The sequence below is a fragment of the Pseudophryne corroboree genome, chromosome 6 (genome assembly GCF_028390025.1).
Source record: "Pseudophryne corroboree isolate aPseCor3 chromosome 6, aPseCor3.hap2, whole genome shotgun sequence".
Lineage (NCBI taxonomy): Eukaryota > Metazoa > Chordata > Amphibia > Anura > Myobatrachidae > Pseudophryne > Pseudophryne corroboree.
In genome coordinates, this window is record NC_086449.1 from 789,768,066 (window position 1) to 789,793,230 (window position 25,165).

The window sequence follows — 25,165 nt, forward strand, 5'->3', positions numbered from 1 at the left end:
GTATTCCAGCCAAACACTAACATAATTTGGTATGCTGATATAGCCGCAATTACACACAGAATATAGCCATGCCACATATGATTATAATTAGCAGGAGCTGCTTGTGCGTCCTGGAGGACTGGGGTTTATTTAGGGTGTGTGTTGCTTCAATTATGGGACTTTTGGGAGCTAACGGGTGACTTTCTATCACTGTGTAACTGTTAAAAGACGCTTTACCCATGGTCTGAAAAAGAAAAGAAAAAAAATCAAACGTTTCCTGGTCTAAATATATCCTGTGAGAAGTCAAATCCAATTTGCATTGAGAGTTCCCGAAAAAATTTGAGTTTGTCGACTTTTTCCCAGACGCTAAACTCTGCTCCCATTACATCCCGGTCATAGCCTGGATAATCATATTAAAAATAATTAATCCCGTTGCGACAAGAATTGAAAGGAAAATCACAGCACTTCTATAATTTATAATACATGTACTCAATTGCTGCCCAGGGCGCCCACCCTGCGCCCTGCACCCTACAGTGACCGGAGTGTGTGGGTGTAATGTGGGAGCAATGGCGCACAGCTGCAGTGCTGTGCGCTACCTCATATGAAGACAGGAGTCTTCTGCCGCCGATTTTGACATCTTCTTGCTTCACCCGCCGGCTTCTGTCTTCTGTCTCTGCGAGGGGGACGGCGGCGCGTCTCCGGGAACGGACGACCAAGGTTAAGTTCCTGCGTTCGATCCCTCTGGAGCTAATGGTGTCCAGTAGCCTAAGAAGCGCAACCTAGCCGCAGTTAGTAGGTTTGCTTCTCTCCCCTCAGTCCCACGTAGCAGAGAGTCTGTTGCCAGCAGAAGCTCTCTGAAAATAAAAAACCTAACTAAAATACTTTCTTATTAGCAAGCTCAGGAGAGCTCACTAAAATGCACCCAGCTCTGTCCGGGCACAGATTCTAACTGAGGTCTGGAGGAGGGGCATAGAGGGAGGAGCCAGTGCACACCAGTAGTCCTAATTCTTTCTTAGAGTGCCCTGTCTCCTGCGGAGCCCGTCTATTCCCCATGGTCCTTACGGAGTCCCCAGCATCCACTAGTACGTTAGAGAAAAAGAGATGTGCTTACTACATCAGTTTCTGTGGTGCAGTCAGGAAGCAGAGTCTGACAGAAAGCCGTATCCCCTCCATAATAGTAGGTGCTAAACTGGTTGGTTGCCAACAGTGAGGTCCGAGGTACTGATGCCTGACCTTATATGGAGCTTTGCAATAGCCCTGGAAGCATGTTGCAGTCTCACAACGACGTGCTACAGATGTGTCCTCTTACATCTTTGCACTGTGTGCTACGAGTCGCGTTACACATAACGAGTGAGTGCCGTATGACTCGGTAGCGCAGAGCGTCTTTTTTGCCTTTTTCGGCAAAAATGCGTCTTAGACGCAAAGTAACGTAATAGGACGCACGAGCAGCTTCTGCAGATTTAAACGATATGCACCATGCCTATATTCTGTGTGTGACTACGACTGTATTTACATACAAAATGCTATGCTACAGTGTTTTCCTGAAAAACACTGTAACGTGACATTTCGGATGCAGATACAGCCGCAATTACACACAGACTATAGGCATGTCGCATATCATTTTAATCAGCAGGAGCTGTATGTGCGCCCCATTACATTGAAAAAAAAAATGCAAAAAAGACGCTTGACGCTACAGAGTCCTGCCACGGCATGGCGTGATTTCAAGGGCTGTTTAGCGTGACTGCAGCAAGGATGTGAGAGGACACATCTGTAGGAGGGCATATGGATATTAATGTCATTTTGGGACACACTCATATTAAAATATTGCATTAAAGAAAACTGGCTTTACGGATATAAACTATTACCCAGGTCACTGACTCCTCCAGGATTTTCCATACTCATACTATGTGTTGCTGAGATTACCTGATTGGCTACAGGTTGTTCTTTCCCCAGCAAATTCTAAAATGGAAGCAGACATACGTGTGCAAGAAATGAAGACCCTAATGGGGATGGTCATGTGACCGACAGTGGAATCCCAACACCACTCAAGAGAGCAGTGCCGGCTGGCCAAGGGTTCTGCACTAAGGGGAGGGGTGTGTGTGTGCTCTAGCCGCCACCCCCTGAGGGTTAGGGTAGGGGATGGGGGGGGGGGGGGGGGTGTAGAAATACTTACCACGGCACCTCCAATGTTGAGATCTTCAATGTAGGGCTGCCGCAGTCGGTCATGTGGCTGCCCGCAATTGGTGTTTCTTGTCCCTACAGCTGGAGTAAGAAAACTAGATTGCAAGCTCACTGGGGCCCGGGCAAGGACTGATGTGAATGAATAAACATTCTCCGTAAAGCACTGTGTAATGTCTGCACTACATAAGCATAGCATAATTATGATATAATATACTAAAAAATCATACACAATATATACTTACACAATATAGAATAAGAACTGGTAGAGCAGGAATTAGCTGCCAAAGAGGCATAGTGCCAACATATGTAAAATGCCAGCAAATCTGAGTGACTTCAACAAAATCCTCATTAATGAAATGGTAAACAGTTGCAGACATGACCAGGAGAGGGCGCTGTAGATGCAATATATAAAACAATACAAATTCCTGTAGGTGCTGGCTGGGAGACACCTCACTTACTAAATAGCGTGCAGTATGTACATATTCCCTCATTTACATGTTATCCAACACTGAATAAAATCCCATCTATCCACGCAGCCTCTTCTATTGGTATTCTAACGACAGGAAAAACTCCAGAACGCCAATTTAAAAGCTTTGATTTACGACATTCTGGAATTATGTGTGACTTTAAAGAATTACCTCGTGAGCGTGGGAAAATCAATTGCATCTGCCAAGTACTCATTGTAATGAAACTAAACGGAGAGACGAGGAACCAATGATTTAAAGAATGTGTCCCACATAGAGTAAAAACGTATTATGTACTGCCAAGGTTATTTTTCCAGCATTGTTTTTGCCCCAGAGTCCCGTGTACCCCTCTATCTGCCCCGGCTCACACTGGGAGGGGGCCCTGGGGCTGGGTGGTCTGTATTAAAGGCGAGCTGTGAGAAATGTTACAGCGATAAGGGGAGACAAATGTGACATAACGCTGCGGCACGGAACGCCCCTGGGTGGCTTAGCCACGCACTCACATGGTACGGGCACTGCGCCACAGTGGTGACGGTATACAGTCACTATGTCACCGTTTGACAGGTCAACATTCAAACGGCGCCAGCAGAAGGTCGACAATGATGATGTGTGCATGATTAAAATGTCCATGTCATTCATGTCAACACCCGCAAAATGTCGTCAATAGATTGTCGACACCAGAAATGCCGACATTGTCATGATGTCAACGCTTCCAGGAGACTTAGGGGGTTAGGGACAGAATCATTAAAAAAAAAAAAAAAAAAATGTCGACATTATCATGTTAATTACATGTTTGAGGCGTGAGGCACATCAGGAGGCAGCTAGCTCCGCGTAAATTAATAAAAAGCGATCCTGTGAACAGTGATCCAGTCCATACAATGGCTCCTTGGTGTGTGCATTCATAGTAATGCAGCCTAAAGGGGATCCGGTCTTTAGGTCGACTACTATTGGTTGACGTGCATTATGTCGACGTGGTCACTAGGTCGACATGGAAAAAGGTTGACATGAGTTTTTTGTTTCTTTAATTAATTTTTTGAACTTTTTCATACTTTTCGATCCACGTGAACTACGATTGGGAATAGTAACCTGTGCCGAGCGCAGGGAGGCAGCTTGTCCGAAGCGTGGTGAGTGGATACGGTGCACTAATTGGGGTTCACAGTCACTTTACAAAGAAAACGACACCAAATAAGAAACAAACAAAACACGTCGACCTAATGACCGTGTCGACCTATTTCAGGTGTCAACCAATACGAGCAAAGCGAGCCATGCGAGGGGATACGGTGCACTAATTGGGGTTCCCGGTCACTTTAGAAAAAAAAAAATTGGTGTCATTTTTTTTGTAAACTCATGTCGACCTTTTTCTGTCAACCTTGTCCATGGCAACCTATTTCAGGTGTCGACCTAGTCACTGTCGACCAATAGTGGTCGACCTAATGACTGTCGACCTTATGATCCGCACCCGCCTAAAGGTATACTAGGAACTAGTGCTATCACTGAGGCATTTCATGCCTCACGCCTCACAAACACTGGTCCAGCCAATAAAAATAGAGGGCTCCATTATTTGTAGATGACGGCTACAACCTTTAAACATTAATATGTAGTACAAGCAGAAAGTAAAGCAATCTTAAAAAACAACAACTGGGTGTTTGGTATTTATCAAGCAACCATGATGCTATCTCCCATGAGATAATATCAGTTTTTGCTGTGTTATTCTGTGGGCCTGGTTCAGCGCCCATAAAGGCCGTTTGTGACACTGATGTATCAACTCTGGCGAAAACAGAGCAGCGTCTCACGGGGGAATATATTAGGCGATTGATGAATGCACTGCTTGGCAAAAAGAAATAAAAAATAAATATGGAAGAGACTTTGTAGTGCAGATCAATGCGTGCTTCATCACAATGCAGCCGACGGAACACTATGCATCTTGTGCATCATTACAAGCAAGCTCCATCATTGCACTCTTCAGGCAGGCCCAGGCCGGAGATTAATATCTGCCCCGCACAACTTCATCTGTACCTGGCAGGACTGACAATTACTTGTGGCATGTCCACTTTGCACTGAGTAATAGTTATGCCGTATTATGATGGATTTCTGATCCTGGCCTTGTTATAGGTAAGGGCTTCTGCAATCATGAGCTGATGGATTCCAATTTTCGGTGACACACGGCTTTTTGAAGTATATATACATAGCGCCGGGGAAGGGATGTATTCATGTGGAAATGTCTGGCCATTAGGAGGATCTTAATATTTTTCATGCGTATACTCCGCATTAATGCCGTATAAATAAGGTCCGCTTGCAGAGAGTTTGCAAAAAGAAAAAAAAAAGGAAAGAAAAAAAAGGAAAGAAAAAAAAAAGCAAGCAGTAAAAACAAATCGTTATAGGTTATTCTGCAAAAAAAAAAAAAAGCAAAATGATTGCATTTACCTTGTCAAGCTTGTCAATGGAGGTACACGCGGTTCTGAACTCGGAGTCTGGCACGCCGCAAACACTAAGAATTCCAGACAGAAGCCTCCTGTCATTTACCTAGTGCAAACACAGAGTACCCCATTCACTATTGTGCACTGTTAGCATGGCGGTGAGCGGTCATTTAATAGCATAGGTAAAAATGTACGGTAACCTCTTGCGAACCAATCCGCTTTCATCTTAGTGTCTGTTTGACTATAAAGCCAGATGTAAAAATGGTCTCTATTGGTTAATTTTGTACCCAGCCTGAGGGGAAGATGTATCAAGTCTTGGAGAGAGCTCAAGTGAAGAAGTGGCCTATAGCCAATCAGCTCCTAACTGTCATTTATCTAGCACACTGGGTCAGATGTATTAAGCCAGGAGAAGTGATAAAGCAGTGATAAGTGCAAGGTGATAACGCACCAGCCTATCAGCTCCAATATGTAAATTGACAGTTAGGACGTGATTGGCTGGCGCGTTATCACCTTCCACTTATCACTGCTTTATCACTTCTCCAGGCTTAATACATCTACCCCAGTTTTTGAAATGACAGAAGAGCATGGGTAGCTTGGGCAACTGCTCCACTTTATCTCTCTCCAACTATGGGGCTCATTTATCAACGAGTGATAAAACTTGTTGTGAATGATAAATGGTGCTCCAGCCAATCAGCTCATGTGTTTGAAAAAAAATGACAGGTGGGAGCTGATTGGCTGGAGCACCATTTATCATACGCAATGAGTTTTATCATCCACAGTAACTTTTATCAGTTATTGATAAATGGGCCCCTGTATTTGCAGGACATTCCCCGGACAGAGCGCTAATTCGTTCACTTCACTCCGAGTACATCGCGGTGACTCTCCCTGCAGGCGCATGTCGGTACATTCTGGCAGAATTTCATCTCCTATTGCTGACAATAGTGGCGATAAGAAAATTACAATTATCGGGTCTAAAATCCTTTAATTGATAAATATGCCCCCAAGGCTTGATACATCTCACCCGGACTCTTTGAAGGCTCATCTACACAAGACGTTTCAATTGTTTTCTAAACGGAATGCAACGTGTTACAGTCTACCAGAAGGTAAAATACAGCTGACTAGGGATCACTCGAGACCTATACCATTCAGTCCATACGGAAAACTATAAAGCTGCCCTTGTGTGCTGTATTTTATCCTCCATTTTCCCACAATATGCCAAGAGTACTTGCTTTAACAGCTAGGTATCTGCAAAACCATACATGCATCAATATATACCGCATATCAACAACCAGCAGCAGTGTGCGGTCAACCAGTAAATAAATAACATTTTTAAAAAAGCTGATATTCTAATTGTAAACAATTAACAATAAGATTTGTATTTTATTTACAAATAGAGTGTCAGCTTTTTTACTGGTTGATAACAGACTGTTAGGGGATATTTGTGTGTTTCCTTTATAGCAGACATAATATGTAACATACCTAGGTCTTCCCACAGAAAACTAATTTGTCATATTCTTTGTCTTCCTTTTCTCTGTGCCTTTCAGATGAGGTGGGGATGTGCTGCTGTCAGTGATGGGGGGGATGTGCCGCTGTCAGTGAGGCGAGAATGTGTTGCTGTCAGTGAGGAGGGATGTGCCGCTGTCAGTGAGGCGAGAATGTGTTGCTGTCAGTGAGGAGGGATGTGCCGCTGTCAGTGATGGGGGGGATGTGCCGCTGTCAGTGAGGCGGGAATGTGTTGCTGTCAGTGAGGAGGGATGTGCCGCTGTCAGTGATGGGGGGGATGTGCTGCTGTCAGTGAGGCGAGAATGTGCTGCTGTCAGTGAGGAGGGATGTGCCGCTGTCAGTGAGGCGGGAATGTGCTGCTGTCAGTGAGGAGGGATGTGCCGCTGTCAGTGAGGAGGGATGTGCCGCTGTCAGTGAGGCGGGAATGTGCTGCTGTCAGTGAGGAGGGATGTGCCGCTGTCAGTGATGGGGGGGATGTGCCGCTGTCAGTGAGGCGGGAATGTGTTGCTGTCAGTGAGGAGGGATGTGCCGCTGTCAGTGATGGGGGGGATGTGCTGCTGTCAGTGAGGCGAGAATGTGCTGCTGTCAGTGAGGAGGGATGTGCCGCTGTCAGTGATGGGGGGGATGTGCCGCTGTCAGTGAGGCGGGAATGTGTTGCTGTCAGTGAGGAGGGATGTGCCGCTGTCAGTGAGGCGGGAATGTGTTGCTGTCAGTGAGGAGGGATGTGCCGCTGTCAGTGATGGGGGGGATGTGCCGCTGTCAGTGAGGCGGGAATGTGTTGCTGTCAGTGAGGAGGGATGTGCCGCTGTCAGTGATGGGGGGGATGTGCTGCTGTCAGTGAGGCGAGAATGTGCTGCTGTCAGTGAGGAGGGATGTGCCGCTGTCAGTGAGGCGGGAATGTGCTGCTGTCAGTGAGGAGGGATGTGCCGCTGTCAGTGAGGAGGGATGTGCCGCTGTCAGTGAGGCGGGAATGTGCTGCTGTCAGTGAGGAGGGATGTGCCGCTGTCAGTGATGGGGGGGATGTGCCGCTGTCAGTGAGGCGGGAATGTGTTGCTGTCAGTGAGGAGGGATGTGCCGCTGTCAGTGATGGGGGGGATGTGCTGCTGTCAGTGAGGCGAGAATGTGCTGCTGTCAGTGAGGAGGGATGTGCCGCTGTCAGTGAGGCGGGAATGTGCTGCTGTCAGTGAGGAGGGATGTGCCGCTGTCAGTGAGGCGGGAATGTGCTGCTGTCAGTGAGGAGGGATGTGCCGCTGTCAGTGAGGCCGGAATGTGCTGCTGTCAGTGAGGAGGGGATGTGCCGCTGTCAGTGAGGCGGGGATGTGCTGCTGTCAGTGAGGCAGGGATGTGCTGCTGTCAGTGAGGCGAGAATGTGCTGCTGTCAGTGAGGAGGGATGTGCCGCTGTCAGTGAGGCGGGAATGTGCTGCTGTCAGTGAGGAGGGATGTGCCGCTGTCAGTGAGGCGGGAATGTGCTGCTGTCAGTGAGGAGGGATGTGCCGCTGTCAGTGATGGGGGGGATGTGCCGCTGTCAGTGAGGCGGGAATGTGTTGCTGTCAGTGAGGAGGGATGTGCCGCTGTCAGTGATGGGGGGGATGTGCTGCTGTCAGTGAGGCGAGAATGTGCTGCTGTCAGTGAGGAGGGATGTGCCGCTGTCAGTGAGGCGGGAATGTGCTGCTGTCAGTGAGGAGGGATGTGCCGCTGTCAGTGAGGCGGGAATGTGCTGCTGTCAGTGAGGAGGGATGTGCCGCTGTCAGTGAGGCCGGAATGTGCTGCTGTCAGTGAGGAGGGGATGTGCCGCTGTCAGTGAGGCGGGGATGTGCTGCTGTCAGTGAGGCAGGGATGTGCCGCTGTCAGTGAGGCGGGAATGTGCTGCTGTCAGTGAGGAGGGATGTGCCGCTGTCAGTGAGGCGGGAATGTGCTGCTGTCAGTGAGGAGGGATGCGCTGCTGTCAGTGAGGAGGGGATGTGCCGATGTCAGTGAGGAGATGTGCCGCTGTCAGTGATGGGGGGGATGTGCTGCTGTCAGTGAGGCCGGAATGTGCTGCTGTCAGTGAGGAGGGATGCGCTGCTGTCAGTGAGGAGATGTGCCGCTGTCAGTGATGGGGGGTATGTGCTGCTGTCAGTGAGGAGGGATGCGCTGCTGTCAGTGAGGAGGGGATGTGCCGCTGTCAGTGAGGCGGGGATGTGCTGCTGTCAGTGAGGTGGGGATGTTCTGCTGTCAGTGAGATAGTGATGTGCTGCTGTCAGTGAGGAGGGGATGTGCTGCTGTCAGTGAGGAGGGATGCGCTGCTGTCAGTGAGATGTGCCGCTGTCAGTGAGGGGGGATGTGCCGTTGTCAGTGAGGTAGTGATGTTCTGCTGTCAGTGAGGTAGTGATGTGCTGCTGTCAGTGAGGCGGGGATGTGCTCATGTCAGTGAGGCGGGGATGTGCCACTGTCAGTGAGGCGGGGATGCCCTGCTGTCAGTGAGGTGGGGATGTGCCGCTGTCAGTGAGGCGGGGATGTGCTGATGTCAGTGAGGCGGGGATGTGCCGCTGTCAGTGATTCGGGGATGTGCCGCTGTAAGTGAGGCAGTGATGTGCTGCGCTCAGTGAGGCAGTGATGTGCTGCGCTCAGTGAGGCAATGATGTGCTGCGCTCAGTGATGGGGGGATGTTCTGCTGTCCGTGATGGGGGGGGATGTGCTGCTGTCAGTGATGGGGGGGATGTGCTGCTGTCAGTGATGGGGGGGATGTGCTGCTGTCAGTGAGGCGGGGATGCGCTGCTGTCAGTGAGGCGGGGATGCGCTGCTGTCAGTGAGGCGGGGTTGTGCTGCTGTCCGTGAGGCGGGGTTGTGCTGCTGTCAGTGAGGTGGGGATGTGCTGCTGTCAGTGATGGGGGGGGGGTGTGCTGCTGTCAGTGAGGTGGGGATGTGCTGCTGTCAGTGAGGCAGTGATGTGCTGCTGTCAGTGAGGCAGTGATGTGCCGCTGTCAGTGAGGCGGGGATGCCCTGCTGTCAGTGAGGTGGGGATGTGCCACTGTCAGTGAGGCGGGGATGTGCTCATGGCAGTGAGGCGGGGATGTGCCGCTGTCAGTTATTCGGGGATGTGCCGCTGTCAGTGAGGCAGTGATGTGCTGCGCTCAGTGAGGCAATGATGTGCTGCGCTCAGTGATGGGGGGGGATGTGCTGCTGTCAGTGATGGGGGGGGATGTGCTGCTGTCAGTGAGGCGGGGATGCGCTGCTGTCAGTGAGGCGGGGATGTGCTACTGTCCGTGAGGCAGGGATGTGCTGCTGTCAGTGAGGTGGGGATGTGGTGCTGTCAGTGAGGCAGGGATGTGCTGCTGTCAGTGAGGTGGGGATGTGCTGCTATCAGTGAGGCAGGAATGTGCTGCTGTCAGTGAGGTGGGGATGTGGTGCTGTCAGTGAGGCAGGGATGTGCTGCTGTCAGTGAGGTGGGGATGTGGTGCTGTCAGTGAGGTGGGGATGTGGTGCTGTCAGTGAGGCAGGGATGTTCTGCTGTCAGTGAGGTGGGGATGTGGTGCTGTCAGTGAGGCAGGGATGTGCTGCTGTCAGTGAGGTGGGGATGTGGTGCTGTCAGTGAGGCGGGAATGTGCTGCTGTCAGTAGGGCTGCTGTAGGCCTTTACAGTATGGACGTGTTTATGGTTCCATTCTATGCATTACAGAATTATACATGTGGCTTGCTCTGCCAATATGAACTTGCCCATGACTGTGAATGGCCGGTGTGTCACAGGCCAGGTAAGAGCACGGTGAGATCAGAATGAAATACAGTGACCCCTGCAGAACAGTGACACAAGGTGCTGTGTCAGGACACGCCAAGGAAATTCCATTTATTGCCAATTATATATCTCCCAGAAACCGCAGAAGGTGGGAAACCTATTACACTGCACAACACAGAAAAACAGATGTATTTACTCTCATTCCATTAAGTGTGGTTCATATTTGTTTCAGATCAGCACTAACCTTAATGAGAAACCCTCCCAGTTCCAGCTCGCTGAGTATCTCATACATAATCTTCAGACACTCTGCATCAGGGATCATGGGGTCGTGGTGTCCGGCAATGTCAAAATCCTGTCATGAATATGCAATGGTGGGATCAATAGAGACAGTCCACGCGATACAGATGCCGTTACATTTACCAACTCATACATTTTAAAATAGGTAAATAGTATTACAGACAGGATCGGACACTGCTGGGATGTTATAAGTTGTATCATCTATAGACAATGTGCAGTGTTGTCCGTTCTAGCAGCCAGTGACACAAACATGGGGCATTTATATCAATGCAGCATTTTGTCATTATAATAAACACTTTTATAATATTAACATCTGCCAAGATGACGGTGTACAGTGAGTGAGGCATCTGATTGGACAGTAGCTTGGGCCAATCTGAACGCTGCACACCCAGGGGTAGATGTATCCAGCCAATCATATTCTAGCCATCATTTTATAGACTGTACTAGCTAAATGATAGCTACAGACTGGCTGGTTGCTATGGGCGACACAAAGAACGTGTCCACTTAAGAAGGCTTGAGAAATCTCTTCAAGAGTGTCTTATATTGTAGGATACACTCAGACTAGCCTTGACAGCCATGTCCTTTATTAGTGGCCATGCAAGATAATAGATAAGTGGTTAACAGGTGGTTACATCCTATTAATCTGACTGGTTGCTACGGGTAACTTCTCCACTCTTTTCAGCAGTAAAGGACCGAAGAGACGGGTTTGTTTGTCAAGGCTAAAGGTGGTCGAGTGTCCAAAGAGATATATCTATATATATATATATATATCTATCTATATATATATATATATATATATATATATATATATCTATATATCTATCTATCTATATATACATACACACACACACACACACACACACACATACATACATATATATACACACAGAGTAAAAACCACAGCACTCACCGCACCAGAAGCGGGGCACAGCTATGCACTTACCACTCACAGGGTGGGGTGCATGTAACACTGCACTCTCCACCACAGAAGCGGGGTACACAGCTGTACTTACCACTCACAGGGTGGGGTGCATGTAGCCCATGACCACATCGCTCTAATAAATACAAACAGAGAACCCAGCACTCACCAAAGTAAACTCACTTATCCTCAACAATTCAATAAATAAATGATGGGGGTTTAGTTGGTGGATTGGCCAATGCACGGAAGCCTGTATACCGATTCAAGGTACCCCACCTTCATACAGGTCCTACACTATCACAGAGTCTTAAAACCTGACTACCACACTGCTGCATCATCTGCCTGCTAGATGTAATGTGTACCTGCCACAGACTTTATGGCTTTTAAAGGCACACTAGTCACCTATTGCACTGGCTCAAAGATGATTGCTAAGGAACAGCTGAGACAGGTTCAGGATAATAAAGTCCACACAGGGGTGCATGAGAAAGCTAGTGGCCACGGTTAATAAGAGCTAACCATAGATTAACCCCTTCATATACACACAGAGTAAAAACCACAGCACTCACCGCACCAGAAGCGGGGCACAGCTATGCACTTACCACTCACAGGGTGGGGTACATGTAACACTGCAGTAAAGGACCGAAGAGACGGGTTTGTTTGTCAAGGCTAAAGGTGGTCGAGTGTCCAAAGAGATATATCTATATACATTCATATATATATATATATATATATATATATATATATATATATATATATACACACACACACACACACACACACACATACATACATATACACACACACACATATATATATATACATACATACACTCCTGAACTCAGTTTTGCATATTGTGATAAGATCACTGGAATAGTGGTGGGAGGCAGGAATATTTGCCCCAGCTTTCTTTCCTACTTGTATGTGTTTTAAAACCCCAGGAATACTGTGTTAGTTCTGCTGACAGCATTTGGTAAAAATCGTATAAGGGTCCTTGGGTTGGATGTGAGAAGAGAGGGCGGGATCTCCATCCATTTAGGCCTCACAGAAGGCTAATTAGGTTCTTTCACCTGCAGGTGTGTGTTAAAAAGACTGTTAGCCTTATCATCTCTTTCTCACACTGCCTGGGGAAAGAGGAGAGACTATGGAGTCTCAGAGAGAGAAACCTGCTATTGAAAACCAGTGAGCTGTGCCTGGTAAACTTCTCCTTGTATTTTTCTTTTCTTTTTCGGCAAGGTATTTCATTTTTGATGTATATTTCTGTTTTGCTGCATAATAAAACTAGCTGAGGTCAGCTGCACCAAACCGAGAGACTTGTGTGATCTCTCAGCTGCTGCACCCTGATATCTACCCCAGGTGATGGTTCCTGTTTCCCTGACCCTGTTACAATGAGATCAGCACGAGTTCCAGGCGGTCAGGAGACTGATGGCGGGAGCCCGACAGCCGAGATCCCGACGGCGAGCGCAGCGTGTCCTCCCCTCCGGGTGGTGGCATGGACCACCACCCAAGAGGGGTAACCAGTCGGCGGTCAGAACTCCGACCGCCAGTATTTCAGCTGGTGTCGGTATTCCGGCGTCGGTATCCTGACCGCCGAGATCCAAACAGGCGGTCAATTGACTGCCTCCCATTACAATATCAATATATATTTTTATTCTTTTGCCCATATTCTACTTTTTAATTCACAAAATGTCCTTTTATTGGTGGAGAATACAGGTTTCCATTATATACATTATATTAGAAAGGTGCAGTTGGGTGCAATAAATCATTTACGAACACTCGGTATGTAACATTCATCCATTGGACACGACTTACTCTTTAATACTTACACACTGATAAAACTCTCTGTAGCGCCCCCTGCCGGGGTTTTCACGCCTGTAAACTCTGGCAATCTGGTAGCGCTTGATATGGGTGATTTTATTCATTGCCAAAAAGCGCGCAAAGGGGACCTATCCAAAAGGAGTTAAGGTGTTTTTCATGTTCTGTGGATGTATTAAATGTGCACATCTTTTACATGCGGTGACCTGTGCTCTATACAGCAAGGCTAAGCTTATGTGACAGGCAAATCTTCAGTTCAAGCACACCCATCAGTCTGATCACCCCAACTCCGCCTGGGCTGTGGAGTCGGTAAGCCAAACCTTCCACTCCGTCTCCTATATTAGTAAAATACAAGAGTCCGAGTCGGCATGTAGTCAAAGGTCAACAATTATGATGTCAACAGTTAATATTTCAACAGGCAACGAGTCAACATATTGGGAATGTCAACAGGTGGAATATCGACACTGTCAGAATGTCGACGTTATGGTTAAGCTGCAGGCAGGAGGAGGAGGTTAGGCTGCAGGGAGGGGGGTGGGGGGAGTGTTAGGGTGGTTATGGGTCGTTGGGTCGAGCCCCGGCAGACCCATATCCGGTTGCGTCATCGCATGTAGACACCACTGCCCACAAGTTTTATTGCAAAAAGAAGCCCGCTGGATACACCGATTGAACACGGTGGCTCCAAACGGCCTCAATGAGACGCTATCCTTGTCATGTTTTCTATGAGGGGGAACTTCTCTAAGTGTTCTTCTTTAATATGTAAGGGTGATTATTTAGTCCGATTGTTTAACATGGATATCTCTTAGAATGTCTGCTGTACTCTTTGTTTTACAGAGTCTGCAGTTTTATTGATTTACATTTCTCCAATGCTGTGTGTTGTCATGGTGATGGGTATGCACTTAGAGCCGGGTATACGTCATCAAGTGGACAGTGGTGTCTACATGCGATGACGCAACCGGATATGGGTCTGCCGGGGCTCCGGGGACGCTGCACGTGGTGTGTTAAGTTATATTAAGGTAAGATTGTTTGTTGTATCTTTTGTATCTTCTGATGACGGTTAATAAAACCGAAACGTCAAGCTAACAAGAGGGGGTCATCTCTTTTCTTGTACACAAAAAGTCAGAGAGTGTCGCCTATTTGTACATCATATATATATATATATATATATATATATATATATATATATATCTTAGTGCCTCCCCAGCCAATTACCTCACCGCACGTCACTGTTTCAGAGCTCTCTTTTACGATCTCTTTTACCCTCCTCCCATACATGTATACAGTACAGGTAACTACCTGTAGGAGACGGCAGCTTCACAGGAAGTGTATCTGTAGGAAGGTGTTTTTTCCCTGCTCTATTTTATATGCTCAGAATTATCTATGAAAAGGATGTCTGTTTATAAAAAAAAAAAAAAAAAAAAAAAAGAAAGACCTGATAAGAAGCCAAGTGGTTTTTAACCAGCCTCTGAAAAGGATACGGTCAGATCATAGCGCAGAGACAGACGCTCGCCCCCTTGGTCTTCCAGGTCATAGATAAGTTTGGAATCTTCTCCATATTTTCCTGTGAGTGTTTCCTACAACAGCACAAAGCAGATAAGTCATCTGCAACAGCATTGGCTGACCTTTCAGTCATAAAACAAGCAATGGAGAATTAGCTACAAGAACAGCATGTGTCACCTATAACAACTGTATGTAAAAAGCAAATCATCTCCCTAGACAAAAATTGTATGGACTTTAAAAAGAAAAACACAAAAATAAATAAAAACTAAACTACACTGCCTTTAGCAGGACACTATAGCACAGGAGAGATACATTATTTCCAGGCTCAAAGTATTAATCTCCATGCCAAACCCAACCAGTCACATGACCAACAGGCAGCCATTTTGTCTACTCACATGACCAACAGGCTGCCATTTGTCTAGACTAGACTATGAAAACTGCACAATTCTAAAACTCAATACATACATGATGTGCACCATTTGATACGGTGAATATAAAGTTATCTTTAAAATAAGTGGCTGTAATAAGATATTGGTATTACTACATGAAACTTGATCCCCATGCCAACTTATGCCTCAGAGAGAGATAAAGTACGAACCAATCAGCCAATGTAATTTTTCAAACACAGCCTGTAAACTGACCGTTAGAAGCCGATTAGTAAATGATCTCTCTCAGAGGTTTGATGCATCTCTCCCAACCTGTGCTACAAGAAAATGGCCGCCTCTCTCCAGTACACTGATGGCACGAGTGGCTCTGTGACCAAGGATGTGTGATGAATTACAGGTGACTGGTGATCAAGGAAGTGTTGATTTACTGAAGAGGTGTGCTGCTGCATTACAGGTCATGTGTGCTCCATCTGTGCCCTGTATGGTGTGCTTCATTGCAGGGCCTGTGTGCTCCATTATATATGATCTGTGCCCAAGGATGTGTGTTACATTACAGGGTATTTGTGATGAACTGCAGGAACCTGGAGGTAAAGAGAGAGGAGGAAGTGATGGCCATCTGTGGGTTAACCATTGATGGTGCCATCTTTATTTAACATGGCATAACACTATTGATAGACATCTCTGCTGTTAGGAACAGCCGGCCAGTCAGGGAAGGGAGTAGGCCTTAGTTGTACACAGGAGCAGGGCCGTCTCTTGTTGGTGGAGGAAACACTGAAAAACATTGAATAACCACAATCGATTGTAAAACCATCGACCACTGGTGGAAAACCACTGATGGTTGTTGATGGTCACCCCTAAGGGTACTGTAGGTTTTTTAAGAGGCTGAGAAACAGCAAAGTGCAGCACTGTTTAATGCACAGTCATACGGATGGTAAAACATCGGACTTATTGACCATTGCAGCATTTTTAGTTTATTACTGTGTGCTTGGTTTGCATAGCTTTCATACTGATTCCAAGATGGCCGCTATCTGAAGATGCAGCATCATCTGTGTGAACATTGGTCACCCGCAGGTTTCTTAGGATGGCTGGTGTTTTTATGCTGCCGATGTCATTGATGCCATTGGCCTCGACATGCCCAGGAAATAGGGCCGACGCAGCCCTATTATCTGACACGCTGGCTGTCGTGGTCCCTTCCCTGCCCCCAAACAGCCACAGAATACAGGGGTTTAGGGGGCACTGCAACCGTTGTCGCTGAAACAGAGACGCACACGTGCAGATCGGCTAACATCGGAGATGTACGTAAACCATCGGGCCTCTGAATTAGGCCCTTGATCCCAAGCACAGCTACCTCACACATTTCCGGTATCCAGATGATAGATCTACACGTCTAGATAGACAGTCAATAGGTCCACACCATATGGCCGACATGCATTAGGTCGACAGGTAAAAGGTAGACAGTGCTTAAGGTCAACAGATACAAAAGGTCGACAGGTTCAAAAGTTGACATGACAATGGTTGACACATATGGGTGACACAAGTTTTGGGGTGTTTTTCCTATATTTTTAAACTTTTGCTTGATTCACCGTGGTCTATGATTGGGAATAGTAACCTGCCCGGAAGCGTGGAGAGCATCTACGTTTGCTATAATTGTGGTCACATATCATGAAACGTAGAAAATGTCATCCAAAAAAATGTGTCTACCTTTTTGTGTGTCGACCATGTCCATGCTGACCGTTTGGGCCCTGTCAACCTTCTGTGCTCTCTATCTTTTCCATGTCGACCCTTTGACCCTGTCGACCTTTTGTGCTGCCTACCTTTTCCATGTCGACCTTTTGTGCTGCCCTACCTTTTCCATTTTGACCTGGTCGACCTAAGGCATGTTGACCATATGGGGTGCCACCTAATGACTGTCTAATTACTGTAAAGGGTACATTTACTAAGATGGAAGTTCTGATTAAGATGGGATGTTGCCCATAGCAACCAATCAGATTCTACTTCTCCTCAATCTAGCACCTTCTAGAACAGTGGTTCTTAAACTCGGTCCTCAGGACCCCACACGGTTCACGTTTTCCATGTCACCCGACAGCTGCACTGTGTATCACCAACTGTCACATTTGAAAAATCTACAGGTGACCTGCAAAACATGAACCGTGTGGGGTCCTGAGGACAGAGTTTGAGAACCTGTGTTCTAGAAGATAATACCTGGATTCTGATTGGTTGCTATGGGCAACATCCCATCTTAAATAGAACTCCCCTCTTAATACATTTACCCCTAGATCTTCTATACCACATTTGCCTCATACCACATTATCTAGCTGGTACAGAATTACAGATGGGCGTAAGACAGTTTGATGACGCGCCTCTCAGACGGAGAAGTTCTGCGCCGGGCACATAAAGGTGTTGCTTTCATAATCTCCCTCAAATGCAGGCACGTAGGACTAGCTGGCATTGCACTTGGCACGTACAGACTGGCAAATCCAATCAGCCAGCACCTACATCACCTAATACAGAAATTAAATGATGACTAAATGCACAGTAAAAACCCCCAGCTCCCATAAACTCCATTACCATGGCAACACACCTATTAAAAAAAAAAACTAAACTTATTAATATTACAAATTCAGCCTCTGCCTTCATCGGCACAAACAACGCACTGAAATACTGTGACGGCCGCCCAGCCAGTGCCGGAGAAAGCCTGCAATCCTGCAAAAGCAAAGTGCTAGCGGCAGCACAATACATATGCACGCTTGCAGTGTAATTAAACAGAACTTTTCCTGTATAATTACTTTGCATAGGTTACTGGGCCAACATCTAAATGATGGGCATAAATATCTGGCATACGCCAACAAGTCAGCATGGTGTAAACACAAGGAAAAAAAATGCATGAATGAATAATGTATTACAAATGAGAGCACAGGGGGCGGATTCTCCAGAGACTCCGTACAGTAAATTACACACATAATTATCCACAAAGCAGTCCAAGGGCGCCGCATGATCGCAACACACCTAATGTGATATCTTAATAAATAATGAATCGCACTAGAAGACAGATTTATAACGCCTTAGATAGGGTCTTCCTGTAGCTGTTTGCTGTGAATTAGGCCCCTAACAACTGTAATTAACAATTAAAAAATCATATATGCTAGTCTGAATTAATACAGAGCAGTCTCATAGCTAGGCTGTAATGTGCCATGCAAGCAATAAGAAACATAGGACGCTATTATTCTAGAGGCCTAGATTAGCATCTGTGCAGAGGTCCTGATCCTCTGTCTTTGGAATATGATAAATTAGTACAATATAATAATACAGGTTTTCAGAGTTGGGTAAGTTAGCTAAAATAACACTTACACTCCCCTGATCATCTGTCTTGGCAGGTCCCCCAATCACTGTAATGGATGGAAAGGGTCTTTTGGAATGTAAGCTCTTGTTCTACCCTAGTACGATCCATGCCACCTATGGGGGGTATTAAATTAGTGCCGTTTTTTCGACCAGACGAAAAAAACGGCACTTTTAGTCCAATTTTAGGTCGAATTTGCATTCGACCTATTCAATGCACGTGCCATTTTTTCAACTGGTCGAAAAATTTGCACGGGCGAAAACCACGTGGAACGGCAAAGTCGCAGCCGATCCATGTGTTTTGTCGAATTTGTGGGCGTTTGACAGTTTTTGGGTCAGTTTTCACCCACCGATTTGACAAAAAACAAAAATGGCATGGGCAAAAATGGATTAAAAAACGGGGGGAAAATGCCTGCTATTGAATCTACTGAAGTTGAATTAGTGCGGATTTTCCCTGTCCTTTTTCAGCAATTCTCATACTGTTTGCTTGCCCAACTGATGAGCACAGGATTATTGAAAGCTGTTCTGTCTCTCCCACAATCCCCTGCAAGTTATCGCTGCCTGCTCCCACCATCTACAGCGAGTTGCGCTACCATTGGCACAGCCAGAGACCTCTGCGAGCCGAGACGGACATGGAGTAGATCCCCTCAGCCATGGAACCCAGGTCCTTCATGGAATCTACCAGGAGTCCTGCAGAATCCTGAATATGGCGTAAAAATAAATCAACGTCACCTTTATCCATCGTAGTCAATTCCTCCTGCAGAGTGATTGACCACCTGGCAATAGCTTTTGCAATCCACACACAGGCTATAGTAGGCCGCAGTATAGCCCCTGAACCCGTGTAAATGGATTTTAGCATAGCATCCACCTTGCGATCTGCCGGGTCCTTCAACGCGGTAGATTCAGGGACCGGTAATACCACCTGTTTGGAAAGCCTGGTGACAGAGGCGTCAACTATCGTCGGAGACTCCCACTTTTTCCTATCTTCTTCTGGGAAAGGAAAAGCAACTAAGACCCTCTTAGGGATCTGGAATTTATTTTCCGGATTTTCCCAGGCTTTTTCAAAGATAGCATTCTATTCTTTGGATGCCGGGAAAGTGAGGGGGGGGGCTTTTTACTGTCTGTGAAAAAGGCCTCCACCTGCTCAGGAGCTGTGTTAGGGATGTGTAACACATCCCTTACAGCTTCAATCATCAACTGCACCCCCTTAGCATGCCGTCCCCCTCGACACATCCCCGTCACCGACCGCAGCATCAGAATCGGTGTCCGTGTCATCCTGCATAAGCATTGCAAGTGCAAGTTATCGCTGCCTGCTCCCACCATCTACAGCGAGTTGCCCTACCATTGCCCCTGTTCTTGTCCTTCCTTGTCTGTGGCTTTAACTAATGTTGTGTGTTCTTTTATGCAATGGTGTACTGGGCGTTTTTTTAATGGGGCAATCACTTACAAGGCAAAGCCATGCTTTGTAATTGATTGCCCCTTTAAAAAAACGTCTGAGATCGGCCGGCATCCCGCACCTCCAGCAATCTCAATTCTATATGTAATGACATTTTCAAAGAAATCTGGTGAAGATTAAACTAAAGAGAAGGAAAACTCCACCCAAATGCTATTTATTTTTTACAACGTCATTTGTGGATGTTCATTCAGTTCATGCATTTGGTTCCGGGCTGCATCATTGCTGCATTTCGCTGAGGATTCCCGCATTTGGCTCTCAGCTGTCCTCAACTCTGGAGCTGAAGCAATCCTGCACTGCCTCTAAAGGGCCCTACACACCTGGCGATTGGCCTCCGAGGTGCCCGATGGGCGATACTGCCAGCGGGCAACCCGGCGGCAGGGGGAGTGAAGTTTTTTCACTCCCCCTGTCACCCAGCTCCATAGCAGTGCATGCTATTATGGACGAGATTGTACATATTGGCATGCATGAGTGACCCGGCATCAACGATGAACGAGCGCGGGGCTGTGCATTGTTCATCGTTGGTGCCTACACACTGAACGATATGAACGCGTTCTCATTCATTAATGAACGAGATCGTTCATGTCTTTCAGTGTTATCCTGTAGTGCCTATTAGCCTTCTAGTGAAATCTGCATGAAGACTCTAAATAGCCGTGAAAACAGAAACCCCTGGTAGTTTTTCGAAAAATGTGAAGACTACAGAGCCCAGTAGCTAGTATGACATGCACTGATGATGTCACAATGGTACCTATGTCACGGATGAGGTCACAATGGTACCGATGTCACTGATGAGGTTACAATGGTACCAATGTCACTCATGATGTCACTGATTATGTCACAATGGTATCTAGGTCGCTGGTGATATCACTATGGTAACTGTCACTGATGAGGTCACAATGGCAACTATGTCACAATGGTACCTATGTCACTGATGTCACAAATAGTACCTATATCACTGATGATGTCACAATGGCATCTATGTCACTGATGATGTCACAAAGGCACCCATGTCACTGATGTCACAATGCTAGATATGTCACTGATGGTGTCACAATGGCACCTATGTCACTGATATCACAATGGTATCTAGGTCGCTGGTGATATTACAAAGGCAGCTACGTCACAAATAGTACCTATGTCACTGATGATGTCAAAATGGCAACTACGTTACTGATGATGTTACAGTGGCACCTATGTCACTGATGATATCACAGTGGCACCTATGTCACTGATGATGTCACAGTGGTACCCATGTCACTGATGATGTCACAGTGGCACCCATGGCACTATGCTACTACATATGTCACTGATGATGTCACAATGGCACCTATGTCACTGATGATGTCACAATGGCACCTATGTCACTGATGATGTCACAATGGCTCCCATGTCACTGATGATGTCACAGTGGTACCCATGTCACTGATGATGTCACAGTGGCACCCATGTCACTATGCTACATATGTCAGTGATGATGGCACAATGGTACCAATGTCACAATGGTACCAATGTCACTCATGATGTCACTGATGATGCCACAATGGTACCTGTGTCACTGATGATGTCACAATGGTACCTAGGTCACTGATGATGTCACAATGGTACCTATATCTTTGATGTCACAGTGGTACCAGAGTCACTGATGATGTCATAATGGTACCTATGTCACTGATGATGTCACAATGGTACCTAGGTCACTGATGATGTCCCTGATGATGGCACAATGATACCCAAGTCACTGAAGAGGCCACAATGCTACATATGTCCCTGATGATGTTACAATGGTACCTATTCACTAATAATGTCACATCACAATGGTACTGATGTCACTCATGATGTTGTCACAATGGTATCTATGTTGCTGGTGATATCACAATGGTACCTATGTCACTGATGATGTTACAATGGTGCCGACTTCCACAAGTCGGATGTCCGAACTTCCTTACACTTGCCTCTGTGTGATCTGAAGTAAGAGAGAAAACTGACACCGACATCCAGACAATGAAGATCCCCACTGCGGATGGGGTAAGTATTTCTACCCTCCCCTACTCTAGCCCCCTGGAGGTGGCGACTATGGCTAGCCCTCCGGTGGTGTCAGCTACAGCTAATTCTCGAAGCTGGCGGCAATGACTAATCACACCCCTAGTACCTAACCCTAACCCCGATACTCAACTTCGAAAGTCAGCTGTCGCCGGAGTGGTGTCAGCATTCCGTCATTGGTCACATGACCGCCGGCATCCCAACCGCCGGGATGCTGAACGCATCGCATGTAGGCTGCACTTCCAATTTCCCATTTAAACGAATGAATAGAGTTCTGCTCTGCACTTCAGACAAGCATGAAAAGCCCTCAGCAGCCGCCCAGTGCGTACCTGATACACTATGCAGTGCTCGCTACACTGACCGGTCTGGCACAATGGGGGTCATTCCGAGTTGTTCGCTCTGTATTTTTTTCTCGCAACGGAGCGATTAATCGCTAATGCGCATGCGCAATGTCCGCAGTGCGACTGCGCCAAGTAAATTTGCTATGCAGTTAGTTATTTTACTCACGGCATTACGAGGTTTTTTCTTCGTTCTGGTGATCGTAATGTGATTGACAGGAAGTGGGTGTTTCTGGGCGGAAACTGGCCGTTTTATGGGTGTGTGCGAAAAAACACTACCGTTTCTGGGAAAAACGCGGGAGTGGCTGGAGAAACGGAGGAGTGTCTGGGCGAACGCTGGGTGTGTTTGTGACGTCAAACCAGGAACGACACTGACTGATCTGATCGCAGATGCCGAGTAAGTCTGGAGCTACTCAGAAACTGCTAAGAAGTGTCTATTCGCAATTCTGCTAATCTTTCGTTCGCAATTTTGATAAGCTAAGATTCACTCCCAGTAGGCGGCGGCTTAGCGTGTGCAAAGCTGCTAAAAGCAGCTTGCGAGCGAACAACTCGGAATGACCCCCAATGTGTAGAAACAGCTTATCTATGCATCCTGGAAACTATCCCTAGATGCAGCTGCTCAGGAATTTCCAATTACTTTCCATCAGTACGATGCATTAGGCATGCACGGCCTAATTCAGAGATGTACGATGTTATATACATCTCTGATGGTGCGAGAGCTGTGCATGTGCAGACCTCGTTCTGGGAAATCGCTTGCAGTGCCCTGGATGCCGCAGCCTGACTGACAGGATGCAGCCGTTTGGGGGCGTTACAAAAATTGGGGGAGCGCCAGCCTCATTTTCTGGTTGTGCCGAGGCGCTGTGGACGTCAGACTCCCAGCCTTCAAACGCTTGGACACGCCTCCATTTTTCCAAACACTCCCTGAAAATGGTCAGCTGACAGCCACAAACGCCTTCTTCCTGTCAATCTCCTTGCGATCGCCCGTGCGAATGGATCCTTCGCATAAACCCGTAGCTGACCGGCGTTCCGCTTTGCAGCTGTGCAACGTGCCTGCGCATTGCAGTGCATACACATGCCTAGTTCGGATGTGATCACCTGCTGTGCGAAAACGCACAGCAGCGATCAGATCTGAGTTATCCGCAATGGCTTTTGCAAAAGCGTCTATCTCTGCATCAAGACTTTATTTTTAAAACAGTAGCGGGGCACTGAGTGGGAAGGAGGGGGGCTTTTTATACACACCGATATACAAGATAGCTCAAACTGGCTTCAGTTCCGCCATATGGGCCTGATATGGATTTGGAAGCAAGTCATAAAAAGCAAGTAACTTTGTGTCTGGAACAAACCATGTTGCAATGCAAGGGGAGCAGCAAATACATTTATAATTTTTCTGTGCAGGGTAAATACTGGCTGCTTTTGCATGTAGCCCACACATGTTAGCTTTATTTTTACACTGCAATTTAGATTGTGAAAGCAGGTCTGGCGGTTTGTATTTTTATCAGGATGGTGTCAGGTTTTAAAGTCTTTGGTACGCAGCAGATTTGCTTTACTAAATCCAGCGACTTGCAACACACCGACAAAATCATCGTTTGATAAAATCAGCCCCTGCTTGGGATTTCAGGGGCCGCAGATATGGGAGAGGTACTGGGATTCTTGGGAGGGGCTATTGATTAAAAAAAAAATGCTGGATTTTAAGAAAACAAAAACGCTGAAGTAGAAAATAAGCAACAAATGTCCTCTAGCGATCAGAGAGATGTCACAAAGACAAAAGCGATGAAACCGCAATTTTTGAGAAGGCCCCGCTATGCGCACGTGCAGGTAATGTCCTGCGCATGTGCGAGCAGTTAATGCGATTGGATCGTATTAACTACTGACTGACAGGCAGAGGCGTTCGCGGGGCGGGCAGCGACCGAGCGCTTTCGTGGGTTGCGCCAGGAAAACGGGGACATGTCAGCTGTGTTTTCGGGGCGGCTGCATGTCGTCACATGCAGCCGCTCCGATCGGAAAAAGTGGCGGCAGGAGGCATCCTCAGTTTCTGCGACCATGCTGTAATTGCGGCGTGATCGCAATTACAACGTGATCGCAGTAGGTGGGCGGTGGGTAGCATGCTGGGCGACCTTGCCCTGAAATAGGCGGACCCCAGCATGTGACTGAAAGGATTACAAATTCTGCTAAAAAGCTGAATCTGCAATCCTTACGGATACTGTAACATTTGCAGTGTACGATGCCAGTTGCAGCTTTATCACTGCAATCCTTACTGATGCTGTAACATTTGCAGTGTACGATGCCAGTTGCAGCTTTATCACTGCAATCCTTACTGATGCTGTAACATTTGCAGTGTACGATGCCAGCTGCAGCTTTATCACTGCAATCCTTACTGATACTGTAACATTTGCAGTGTACGATGCCAGTTGCAGCTTTATCACTGCAATCCTTACTGATACTGTAACATGTGCAGTGTACGATGCCAGTTGCAGCTTTATCACTGCAATCCTTACTGATACTGTAACATGTGCAGTGTACGATGCCAGCTGCAGCTTTATCACTGCAATCCTTACTGATACTGTAACATTTGCAGTGTACGATGCCAGATGCAGCTTTATCACTGCAATCCTTACTGATACTGTAACATTTGCAGTGTACGATGCCAGTTGCAGCTTTATCACTGCAATCCTTACGGATACTGTAACATTTGCAGTGTACGATGCCAGTTGCAGCTTTATCACTGCAATCCTTACTGATGCTGTAACATTTGCAGTGTACGATGCCAGCTGCAGCTTTATCACTGCAATCCTTACTGATACTGTAACATTTGCAGTGTACGATGCCAGTTG

The 25,165-nt window shown here is 46.9% G+C and overlaps 1 protein-coding gene across 3 annotated transcripts in view; it reads right to left on the reverse strand.

The window, feature by feature from the left end:
- Nucleotides 1–25,165, reverse strand: part of LOC134933532 (histidine--tRNA ligase, cytoplasmic-like) — an 81,767-nt gene that overhangs the window by 35,025 nt on the left and 21,577 nt on the right. For 2 of the 3 annotated variants that reach the window (XM_063928789.1, XM_063928788.1), the window contains 4 exons: nt 14,760–14,855; nt 13,296–13,415; nt 10,501–10,608; nt 5,049–5,147 (listed from right to left, as the gene is read on the reverse strand). In XM_063928789.1, coding sequence (XP_063784859.1) covers nt 5,049–5,147; nt 10,501–10,608; nt 13,296–13,415; nt 14,760–14,855 — 423 coding nt within the window. The remainder of the gene's footprint in view (nt 1–5,048; nt 5,148–10,500; nt 10,609–13,295; nt 13,416–14,759; nt 14,856–25,165) is intronic. The other variant, XM_063928790.1, reaches the window with a different exon arrangement.